The sequence below is a fragment of the Pyxicephalus adspersus genome, chromosome 2 (assembly GCF_032062135.1).
Source record: "Pyxicephalus adspersus chromosome 2, UCB_Pads_2.0, whole genome shotgun sequence".
In the NCBI taxonomy this organism is placed as follows: Eukaryota; Metazoa; Chordata; class Amphibia; order Anura; family Pyxicephalidae; genus Pyxicephalus; species Pyxicephalus adspersus.
In genome coordinates, this window is record NC_092859.1 from 53,093 (window position 1) to 65,415 (window position 12,323).

A 12,323-nucleotide genomic window follows, 5' to 3' on the forward strand; every position below is an offset into this window, starting at 1 on the left:
ATATGATGGCGCTAAATAACTACTGTATAATTATATATATAAATATATATATATTTATTGATAACAGATTTCTTAATATGATCTGCATAGTAAAGATGAACAGAGCAATCTTTAAGAACAAAGACATCAAAAATCTTACAAAATGTTCTCCAAGGTTTTGGGGCGTATAAAAATAGCAATAGGTTGGAGCTGGGCGGCCTGAAGACGTCTGACAGCATTGGCAGAAACATCCAGAATGCAGTGCTTGCCCTAAGAAGAAACAATGATAAAGGAAGATAATTGAAATGTACCTGAAAGAAAAACTGCTTTTTATTAATGGCAGAGCAGTGAAGGGTTTGAATCCTCTCAGATGTTTATTCTTCTCTAGGATCAGTTAATGGGTTTGTGTTTTTAGGTAATTTACTGACCTGTAGCTCTTTCAAGCTATATTAGCATTCCCTTAGACATGTACTGTGTAAGGTTCCGACCTAAACAAAAGCCTACCAACACCATAACTCCTCACCTGTCCTGGTAACTATTGGGGAGGAAAGCCTAGGAAATGCTAAAAATTGAGTCATTACCAGAAGAGAAATAGGGGATACACCATATACTGCTGACAACTGCTCCAAAGGGGTTTTCCTCACTTTGAAGAGATTTTCTTTTACTTCCTATTGTGTCTAAAGGCCAGGAAGAGAACAAAATTGTTCATGGAAGATGATCCTTCCAGGGTTATAGAGGAATAGCAGAGAGATAAAGGTGAGATGGAGATATAGCAGTGTGTGGGGGGGGGAGTTTGGAGGGCATTGTTTGCGCTCTGGCCCCACATCTGTCATCTCTGGCCTGATGCCGGACCACGTGGTATGCTGGCAGACAAGTTCTTCCTACATTTATAGCCAGCGCTGATTAGCGAGCTTTACACACATTGTCCTCCTGTGCCCGCAGCCTATGTTGTATTTGGGACGTGGCATTCTAACCCCAACCTTAATCTGAAATGTGCCACTTGAATTGCTTGATTTCTGTACTAAGAAGCAATGCATTACACTTTTTACTTTATTCTTTCATCATTAAACTATAAAATACCAGTCCTGACCATCATCTTCTCCCCACCATTCAGGATTTATATAGATGATACAACAGTGGTGCACAAAACCATGAAGGGCCCCAATCAGTGGCCAGAGATAATTACCACATTACATTGGTGGTCAGAGTAAATTTCTTGTAAATGTAAATTTCTTCACATTGAAAGTAATTCTGTTTCTCTACATTGCTGAATGTAATTTCCCCTATGAATGGGTGATCAGTGTATATTCTAACATTACATTATTATATTGTTATTGATCTAAATTCTCTCTTTTCAAGGGTGGTAAGGGTAAATTTCCCTGTATACACACAGCCTGTATTCAGTTTATAAACCAGCAACGCTGTGTGTACAGTTGGATAATTGGCTCTGTGTTCACACTGTATATGGACTATAAACCATTAGACTTTGATAAATAAAAAGCTAGTTAGCAGTCTCTTATTGCAGAAGTAATAATTGTTTCCATCTGAGTGTAATGTTGTGTATTTAGATTAAAGTCTATTACAAACAACTTGTCAGTCTGTAACAAACACAGCCAACAGGAATACTCACGAGGAACACAGGAGCCAAACTTATCTGGAAACTCTGATAGAAGGTCATCATTTACCCTGTCCTTCCCAGGACCCAGGATTATGATAGGACGAGCATAATGAACTGAAAAGAGAAATACATCCAGCATGAACACAAAACATTTAAAAGTTGTAGTCTGAGTCATCTTCTAGCTTTTAATTCTTTTTTCCTGTGACATTCACACCCATCCTGGAGTTTTGGGTTCCCTGTGGAGTCTTTGCATTGCAAACTAAAATTGTTATACTACAATGAGGCTCAATAGTAGTAACTTCAATTCTCTCACCCCATGCAACAGATAGAGAGGGGTCACCCTTTAAGACAATGTCCGATGGTGGACACTTACCTTCCATCTGTACAACTGTCTCATAACTGAGCACTATATCTTCCCGACCTTTAAAAGAAAAACATAGAAGCTCATTGGAAGCAGAACAAAAGTTTTTTAAAAAGTACAATATTATCAGGTCATACTGCACAACTTCATACACACAAGAGTAGTATTGGGATACAGGACAGAATGGGGAAGTAGAACTGCTTGTAATGGGTCAGTATAGAAAGAATCAACAAATAAAGGTAGGGTGGAGGTGTAAAGAATGACATATAAAGGTAACATGGACACGTAGCAGTGAGAGATGTGCAGGAGGAATATACAGGTGTACAGAGGTATTCAAGTTGTAGATAGAGAATAGGGACAAAAAGAAAGGATGCAGATTTAGCAGTGAGAAATGTAAAGAAAAAGGAGGAAAATATAAAGTTGAATAATTATTTTTTCAAAAAAAATAATTCTGAACATTACTCAAATCACATGATTAAAATCATCTTATATAACAAATCTTAGAAAGACACAGAACTGCTGTCTGAGCAATGTCAAATATTCCTGAAGCGTTTTACATATGATACTGCTTCTTTAGGGCAGAGATAGCAGTCTGATACCAAAAACAAAAGCCTTGCTATATTCCAGCAAAAGCCAAAGTGTACAGCAATGTTCAGGCCGCACCTCAATCAATGGACAGAAGGGTTAAATCCATAGCCATGAGCCAAGTTGTATGAAAAGCTGTTGACATAATGTTCAGAATTTTATTTGAACAAATAATTGTTTGGAATAAAGTTTTCTATAAACTTTTATTTTTTTTTATCAATCATTGGTAGCAATGCCCTATCTGTTTTTGTTTTGTTTTGTATTACGAGTGAGGGATATGGCAAACCACTGACTTTTTCTCTATTTGTGGAAAAGGTATATTACCCTGGGGCAGAGATATAAAGTTGGAGTTTCAGGAGAGTTATAGGGGCAGAATAGATAAGAAAATTTGAACTATACAGGAAGGAAATATGAGCAGTATGAGGATTAGAAATGGGGGCATACAGAAGGGATTTGGGGGCAAGATGAAGAAAATGAATACTGAAGTACACAGGAATGAAATAGAATTAGGATTGAGATAAACAATTTGGAACATAGGAAGTTCTAAAAGCAAGATGAAGATGATAAATTAGAAATATACCATAGGCATATACAGGCAGGATGGAAATAATAAGTTGGTTTATACAGGATGGAGATATAGGGAGGATGAAGATAAGGAGTTGGGGTATACAGGATGGAGATATAGGGAGGATGAAGATAAGAAGTTGGGGTATACAGGATGGTGATTCAGGCTTGATGGATGAAGTTGTTGGGGTATACAGGATGGAGATAAAAGAAGGATAGAGATAAGGAGTTGGGGTATAGAGGATGGAGATATAGGGAGGATGAAGATAAGAAGTTGGGGCATACAGGATGGTGATTCATGCTTGATGGATGAAGTTGTTGGGGTATACAGGAGAGCATTATGGGAAGGATAAAGATAAGAAGTTGGGGTATATAGGATGGAGATATGGGTGGGATGGAGATTAGAGGTTGGAGTATACAGGATGGAGATTCAGACTTGATGTATAAAAAGTTTGGGGTATACAGGAGGGAGATACATACTCTGGGACCCTGTAGTGCTGCTTCGATCCTGTGCAGCGAAGGAGAGTTGTAAAGATAGATTCAATCAGACCAGGAAAAATGTTAGTGAGACTGTCAGTCACGGACACAGATGTAATGGCATCTGAACAATGACATTTATAACCCGAGTCTCCACCCTGGACAGAGGCAGCTACAGGGTGGCAAGTGTTCTGTAGATCCTGCTGTGGTCATTTCAAATATGAATGTACATTAGGAAGTCATAGGTTAGCAAGTATTTGTCCTACTCTTTGCTGTTCTTTACCATTTATGCAGGAATGCAAGTGACAGTATCCACTATCCCAGGATTATCCTGCCTTGCCTTCTGCTGTTAAGCAGATGGTTGGGAAGAGAAGTGTGTGTGTGTATGGAGGGAGTGTTTCTGAAGTAAATCATCATTTTCCATTGCAGAATCAAAATTACCACAGCTCCCACATCTCCAATATGTATTTCTCTTCTACCATTGTCACCAGACGGGAGAGCCCAAACAGTAAAAGGAAAAACATGAATATAAAGCTGTTGTAGCCGGTTTGATGCTGATAAATGCTGCAATTAGAAGTTCCATACACATACGAGTTTGACAAAAAGGCAATATTTTCCCCCTAATGCTTACCTTTTAAGAAAAAAAAGAAAAGCAAAATATTATCAAGCTAACAAGGAGAATCAAAGTCTCTCAACCCAATCCTAAGACACCCCAAAGATAACGCAGTTGGGTCCATAACCCCACCATTCTCCTCTTCAACAGAGACTGGAAGGCAACCCACTTCCACTGTGCTTTAATAATTTCTTCAACCATGCCTAAATAATTCTAAACCCCCTCCACATCTAGTAGCTCTATACTTCTCTGTATTCTGTACACCCCCCAGTCTTCTCTGACATATTTGAGTATCACAGATATGAAAAGCAGAATAGACAGCACAAGACAGTACAACATGATCTCACCTTTACCTTTAACCGAGACCATTCTCGTCTTTCCACCCTGCAATGATAAAACAAAAACATTATCATCATTTTTACAGTGAATGATGTTTGAAAAAACATATTGTTTTGATGGCTTGTCATCACACATGGAGGACCCAAACAACATACGATTTGGGACTGGTGACAGTGCTGAACATTATATGCTGAAAGCATAACACTCCAGACAGGGATATACAGTGCAGAGTTCGGGAATATAGACATTCAATCATATTTCTTCACACAGATGTTTTACATTAATATCTCACTTGGTTATAAATAGGTGGACCTGTTTTTGTATGTAGAGGGTAAGGGTGTCTCTCGACAAGCAGACCTAGTGTAAATCCTATAAATGGTGGACCTGGAATACATTTTGTATGTAACTAAGGTGATGTCATAGTCTTCATATGGGTGGACCTGATATAAATCACATTGGAGGAGAAGGAACAAGAACCAGTGTATGCTTTGTAAAGTATACGGGGGAGGGAGGGCTTTGCACAAACACGCCTATTTTACAATTCCATAACAGGACAACTTTTACTAATTTTAATGTTAGGCATAAGTTATCAGAATTAGGCAATGATATAAGGTTGGCCCAGGATAGGGGATTCCAGGTCTTAGCTAGCTAAAATGGAGTCCAGGTGTGTCAGTGAAATGACATGACACCTTCTCACCCTCCAATTGAAGGGCATAGGCTTTCACCTTACCTTCTTTTACTGGGGATGAAGCCAATCTCCTCACCCTCTGGTTGGACCCGCCGAGCCTGCCACCATTCCTCATCTGTGGCATCCAGGACATGCAGAACATCTCCAAACTTAAAGCTCAGTGCCTGGCTTAGAAAACCACAATCTCGCGTCTTGTCATAGTCAAAGAGCGCTCTGAGGAGGAAAATGACTTTATATATACACAGATTGCCTGAGAAGGATCATCACAGAGACATAACTTTTATTAGGGGGTTATGGTTGCTGGGGATATACAGTAGATATGTATGTATATTGTAATGCTGCCTCCATTTTACCGGATATAGAATCCTCGTTTGCTGCCATTGGTGTTGTGCAGTGAGGCACTGCCAGAACCAAGACTGCTGTTCATCAGCTGCTCCCGCAGGTCATGGATCTTGGCCTCAAACCGGCTGTACTCTGCAGGAACAGATAACATGAGCACATGAACAAACAGAATATAGTAACAATAAAGGTTATCTCCCTGCAATGAAGTGATTCCTTTACAAACCCAATAGAAGTTAGACACAGACAAGCCCCAAGGTGGAGAGGAGAGCACATTCTTCCCATTTCTGAAGCAAAGGCGGCTCTGCAAACTGTCTTTTCTAGTCCTATGCATTGAAGCCTTTACTGGGGAACCATTATTATTAGCTGCTTTCTAAGGTGAGGTCAGTGTGACCAGCAAGATTACAGGATTTCAGTGAGTGCAATTTAAACCTCTTGGGTGTATTCTATGGAGCATATACAGAAAGCCACTTATCTAAGGAAATGATGGTCAGAGCCACTGTCTCTGGTTTGGCAATTGTTCTGTTACAGTGTCTCTGAACCAGATTATTCAACAATGTTAGGTTTAAACTTGACCTCTACTAGCCTGGTGTCCCTGTGGGTTGAGTCTGGAATGTCTATCCAACAAATCACTGTCTCTGTACTTTTTCTTGCTGTAAATGTGCTTATCAAGTCCTGTCCACCTATTTTGCATATGAGGGCCAAGTACATGCCCAATATCTGAAAGGCAGATTGTACAACAATCAACAAAACATTGCAGGTTTGGTATAAGATACGAGATGGGTTGAATTGCACATAAACAGCACATATCTCTCCACTACAGAATCAACTCTCCAGCCATGGCCTCGGGAAGCCCTGTCTTCTTTTGTGGATGCTCTGCCTCCATACCTTTGTGCAAAACCTCATTTAGCATATGCATTAGGCTAAATGCCCTATGTTTGGTAACATTTACTATATATGTGGCAGCCCTTGCCTCCAATATTGTGTCTGTTGTCTTAGATCTGATCTGTGAACATTACTTGTATTAACATGCCATTCTGAATTATGCACTAAAGGGATAGTCACACAATAGCCAGTTACAGGTAACATAAAACATATTGCACACCTTCAGGTTTGTATTGTGCAATAATGGTGACGGTCTGTCCTGCGTTCTTCAGAGCAAGTGCTGCTTGTTCATGTGTTGCATTCCTCAGATCCACCCCATTCACCTGGAAGACAATGGAAAAATTAAGGTGCATATTTTTTTTAAGTGTCCAGAACAAACTCGTTACAAGTATTAGGAAACATTTACTAAATGATATAGAGGTGTTCATACTCACAGACAGGATCTGATCGCCCTTCCTCAGGGCTCCACTCAGATCAGCAGGTCCACCCGCCAAGATAAAAGAGATAAAAATTCCTTCCCCATCTTCTCCGCCAACAATATTAAAACCTAAACCCGTTGATCCACGATGTATGACAATCCTCCGTGGTTCCCTGTGGAAAATCACAGGAACATGATAAACAACAGGACCAAGTTCTTTTATGTGCCTGCATTCTCCATTTAAGAATGATCATCTTCATTGTAGAAATCTGCCAATTTACATCCATACAATATTATTCACATCAAAACCCCTGTTCCTTGCCTTTCTGCCTCTCTTACCGTGGCACCTCTTCCTCTCCCATTAGCTCTTTAGGAATGGGCGAATATCTTCGAGGTGATGTTGGTGTCATGACTGGTGCATATTCTGGGCCTAGGTAACTGGGGTGACACAAATCACTGTCCAGCTGCTGAGAGTAGGCTGCAAGCAGAGAGAAGAAATCATAACTTGAAAATTAAATATAAGAAAGAGACAGAAAGAGGGGGAGGTGGGGGTGAGAGCGGGGCAGGGTGGGAGAAAGAGAAAGAGAATGGGGGGAGGTGGGGGTGAGAGCTGGGCAGGGTGGGGGAGAGAGAGAGAAAAAAAAGAGAAAATGGGAGAGAGTTTGGAATGGGTGACAAAGTGGGAACGGAGTATGACAAAGAGGGAAGAGAGATTAAGGGAAGATGTGACAGTAAAAACAGAGACATGGAGAGGAAGAGAGAGGAGAGGGGATGATGTGACAGTGTTATGGGAAGATAATAAAGAAAAAGAGGGGGATAAGTGAGGGAAGGAATGGGAATAATAAATAGAGAGGAGAAAAGGATGAGAGCAAATTCAAACATCAAATAATAAAAAAAGAATGAGGTAAAAAAGAAAGAAAAGAGTGAGAATTACTGGGGGAAGGTGGGGGGAATGAGAGAGATAGGAAACAATAAATAAAAGGCAAAGAGAGTATGAAAGTCACAGAGATGAGGTAGGGGCGGCAAAAAACACATCTGAGATGTATGTAAAGAAGTAAATGTTTGAAAGGCAGTGACATACAAGTGGTGATATCCGGAGGAGCATAAGAGTCGTTAAGGTAAACATTGGTAGGTTTGGCCACTTTCAGGTAGACAATATCTGATGTGTTCTTCAGAGCTGCCACTGCATCCTCATGCATCACATCCTCCAAACTGACATGATTCACCTGCAGGATAACACAAGGTTAAAGGAAACCCCATTAAAGAACAGCTTTAGTCATTTTGTACTTTATAGAAACCTATCCTAAGTGCTGTCAGATGAGTCTGGGAAGGGTATTGCCCAAACCTTTGCATGTCCTGATTGGAGAAAGTCTTAAGTTGCTGGTAAAACCCAAAAGTTGCAGTTATTCATATTCAATTCTTGGTAACAGCATTCATCCAGTACTGCAGAATCAATCAGGAAGGAAGTGTTTTCTATGGTGGAGCGAAGGAAAGATTTCTACATGCCATGATGTATAGGAAGAGAGGGGCCCCAAAGACATTACCAGGCCTGATTTCAGAAACACATTAATGTGAGCCAGTTAGGATACTGGAGGGCTAAGGTTAGGTTCTGGGTATGCTAGGCACCAGTGCTGGGCAAGAAGAGGTTAAGGTTAGGCATGGATATCAGGATTTCAGTGCTGACGTAGCACAGTCTGGTCTCCGAGCACACCTCAATGTCTGTTCCACCAACATTAATAATAATTAGCACAAATGATCCACCAGCTCAAGAGTTCATAAATTTAGAACCAAAGTGATATTTAGAGTTAGTAAGTACCAGAACCAAAGCCTAAATAGCAGGGAGATTCTTTAGCTGAGAAGTCTTCTAAAGTCATGTATTCTAGATAACCTTCTGACCCCTGTAGGATGAACAAAAAAGTCTCCTTGGTCACAACTAACATGGAGAAATGAGAAGAAATCTACAGAATTTACCGCCAAAATCTTGTCTCCAATCTGCAGCCGTCCATCCTTGTGAGCTGCTCCACCTTCAATGATCTTCGTCACATATATACTGTTATCTCCTGGAATGTGCTGGTTCCCAACACCGCCAGCAATGCTAAAGCCCAGACCTGACCAGAGAGGGAATAATGACAATAAGACATGACATATGTTCTGCCGATTTACAGTTGGTGGCAAGGGCTCCTAGGACACTTTACTGGAGGGCCACATCATATCCACATTACTTTCAAGTAACTGTTGGGTGGGGGGAACCCTTAGAGACAAAACTACAATAGGAAGAGGGGTAACAATTTACACCTATCACTTTTCAGAGATACAGTGAGGGAAAGAAGTATTTGATCCCCTGCTGATTTTGTACGTTTGCCCTCTGACAAAGAAATGAGCGGTCTATAATTGTAATGGGAGGTTTATTATAGCTCAGAGAGAATAACAACAAAAGACCCCTTAAACACCCAGTGCTGAAAAGTCAGAGCTTGATCCCATATCAACTAGTCCGGAGACTGGCCAGGCCACTCCAGGACCTTCATGTGCTTCTTCTTGAGCCACTCCTTTGTTGCCTTGGCCGTGTGTTTTGGGTCATTGTTATGCTGGAATACCCATCCACGACCCATTTCCAGTGCCCTGGCTGAGGGAAGGAGGTGCTCACCCAAGATTTGACGGTACATGGCCCCGTCCATTGTCCCTTGGATGCGGTAAAGGTGTCCTGTCCCCTTAGCAGAAAAACACCCCCAAAGCATAATGTGTCCAACCCCATGTTTGACGGTGGTGATGGTGTTCTTGGGGTCATAGGCAGCATTCCTCCACCTCCAAACACAGCAAGTTGATGCCAAAGAGCTCAATTTTGGTCCCATCTGACCACAACACATTCACCCAGTTCTCCTTTGGATCATTCAGATGTTCATTGGTAAACTGCAGACGGGCCTGTACATGTGATATCTTGAGCAGGGGGACCTTGCGGGCTCTGCAAGATTTCAGGCCTTCATGGCGCAGTGTGTTACCAATTGTTTTCTTGGTGACTATAGTCCCAGCTGCCCTGAGATCATTGACAAGTTCCCCCCGTGTAGTTCTGGGCTGCTTCGTCACCGTTCCCATGATCATTGCAACTCCACGAGGGGAGATCTTACATGGGGCCCCAGACCGAGGGAGATGACAGTTATTTTGTGTTTCTTCCATTTGTGAATTATCACACCAACTGTTGTCACCTTCTCACCAAGCTGCTTGGCGATAGTCTTGTAGCCCAGTCCGGCCTTGTGTAGGTCCACAATCTTGTCCCTGACATCCTTAGACAGCTCTTTGGTCTTGGCCTTGGTGGCTAGCTTGGAATCTGATTGGTTGCTTCTATGGACAGGTGTCTTATATACAGGTACTGTAACAAGCTTGGATCCCTTACAGAAGGTGCTCCTAATCTCAGCTCCTAACCTGCATACAGGGAAGACACCTGGGAGCCGGAAATATGGCTGGATGATAGGGAATCAAATATTATTACACTAATTTCAATGCACATCAAGCTCTGATATTTCAGCACAGGGTGTTTGAGGGATCTTTTGTTGTTATTCTCTCACAGCTACAATAATCCCCCAATTACAATTATAGACTGGTCATTTCTTTGTCAGAGGGCAAACATACAAATCAGCAGGGGATCAAATACTTCTTCACTGTAGTTGGTGGCAGACACGTCCACAAGCAGAGATTCGTTCAAGAAATAAGGTCCACATAATGCCTCTATCACTTTCTGATAATACTTGGTGGCAAAGGCCCCCAGCAACAGAAATTGTACAGAAAAGGGGGTCACAATATGCTCCCATTTACTTTCCAGTGTCCTACCTTTTGGACCTTTAATTAGTTTAATTTCGATGATTTTTTCAGATGCTGGTTTTCTACGCATGACATACAGACGGACAATGGAGCCAGCATCCTTTAGAGCCTCCACAGCAGTGCTGTGTGTCACTTCCCGCACATCTACCTCATTAACAAACAGGATGCTGTCATTCACCCTGAAACAGAAAAAAAAGATCAGTTATTGTGAAAATGACTGAATGATGTTGAATGGAGACCATCTATAGAGAAAAATTTTTAGAGAATGGGGGACAGAGATCTAGGAATAAGGAGAACGGTGACTACTGATGGAGAATTGGGAACAGCTGTGATGGAGGACGATTAGAAGATATGGGGGATGTTAAATGTAGATCATTGGATAACAGGAAAGGGAGAACCAATATGAAGGAAGGTGAAAGGATGACAGGAAAGGGAGGGTGGAACATGGCTTGAAGATCGGGAAGAGTGGTTTGGTACATTGTAGTATGATTTGATGATGGAGAAGGAGAGTTACCTATTGTGGAATAATGATAGAGTGAGAGCAGTGATAGAGGAGAATGATTGGATAAAAGAAGAGAGTTGAAATGAAAAAAGAAAGATTGGCTAATGGAAAAGTGTAAGCTGTTATGGAAGAAGATGATTGGATAAAAGGGGAGAGAATAATTATGGTGTAGAAATTAAAACATCTATCTTTTTTCCAACTTAATTTCCATTTACATGATTGGATGAGATCAGAAAACTTTAAAACATTTATATATTATAAAGTGCTCACTTAAAATTTTATGCAAAAACTGTCATATTTTCTATCAATATTCTTTTCACTCTTATCCACAATTCTAATTACATTTATTTGAACCACCACACTCATTGCTGCTTTGCATGCTGGCAAGAAAAATGTCTGTAAATGTGGTAATAATGGAGATGTAAAGAGAGTCTGGCTATGTGCATTCAATGTAACATACAGTTGTGATAGCCAGTATGCTGTATCCAGGAGGCTGTATATGAGGAGCATACACCAAGAACAACTCATAATACTCCAGTAAAGATAACAAGCTTGTTAGCATCGACAAAGTGAACAGAGCAGAAAGCTCAACCTGGGCCAGAAGGGCTGAGGCCAACTGGATGGCAAACCCAAAAGGTAAAGCCCCTGACCAGGCGGTGTAGACCTCCCCTCTTTAAGCACCTACCTGAGCCTGCCATCCTGAGCCGCTGCTCCACCTGGGATGATCTTTGTGATGAAGATACTGGGGTCATCTCCTACATGTGGGTTATCTGTTCCCCCTGCAATGCTGAACCCCAAACCTGAGTTACCCTAAAAAAAGAGTAACACAAGAAGGTGAGAAAATGGGTTTTGGAAAGAGACATGGTATCTAAGAGATACAAATAGTAACATCTCACCCTCTCCAGTGTGATTTCTTCATACTCCATCTCTGCCTCAGTACCGTTTACCTAGGAGAAAGCATGGGATCCATTAAAAATCATTAGTGTGTCACCCTGCAGGAAGAGGACAGACTCATAGCTCCCTTCTGTCTGTGTCACCCTGCGGGAGGAGGACAGACTCATAGCGCCCCCTTCTGTCTGTGTCACCCTGCGGGAGGAGGACAGACTCATAGCGCCCCCTTCTGTCTGTGTCACCCTGCAGGA

General features: G+C 41.5%; 1 protein-coding gene across 7 annotated transcripts in view; it reads right to left on the bottom strand.

Moving 5' to 3' along the window:
- Window positions 1-976: 976 nt before the first annotated feature.
- DLG4 (discs large MAGUK scaffold protein 4) overlaps window positions 977-12,323 on the bottom strand; it is an 86,597-nt gene continuing 75,250 nt past the window's right edge. For 4 of the 7 annotated variants that reach the window (XM_072399160.1, XM_072399162.1, XM_072399166.1 and 1 more), the window contains 14 exons: window positions 12,078-12,128; window positions 11,867-11,991; window positions 10,689-10,858; window positions 8,838-8,974; window positions 7,948-8,092; window positions 7,206-7,344; window positions 6,883-7,039; window positions 6,669-6,771; window positions 5,578-5,698; window positions 5,267-5,437; window positions 4,545-4,581; window positions 3,588-3,615; window positions 1,971-2,018; window positions 977-1,711 (listed from right to left, as the gene is read on the bottom strand). In XM_072399160.1, the coding sequence (XP_072255261.1) occupies window positions 1,485-1,711; window positions 1,971-2,018; window positions 3,588-3,615; window positions 4,545-4,581; window positions 5,267-5,437; window positions 5,578-5,698; window positions 6,669-6,771; window positions 6,883-7,039; window positions 7,206-7,344; window positions 7,948-8,092; window positions 8,838-8,974; window positions 10,689-10,858; window positions 11,867-11,991; window positions 12,078-12,128 (1,659 nt within the window). In that variant the 3' untranslated portion in view covers window positions 977-1,484. The remainder of the gene's footprint in view (window positions 1,712-1,970; window positions 2,019-3,587; window positions 3,616-4,544; window positions 4,582-5,266; window positions 5,438-5,577; window positions 5,699-6,668; window positions 6,772-6,882; window positions 7,040-7,205; window positions 7,345-7,947; window positions 8,093-8,837; window positions 8,975-10,688; window positions 10,859-11,866; window positions 11,992-12,077; window positions 12,129-12,323) is intronic. The other 3 variants (XM_072399161.1, XM_072399165.1, XM_072399164.1) reach the window with 3 other exon arrangements.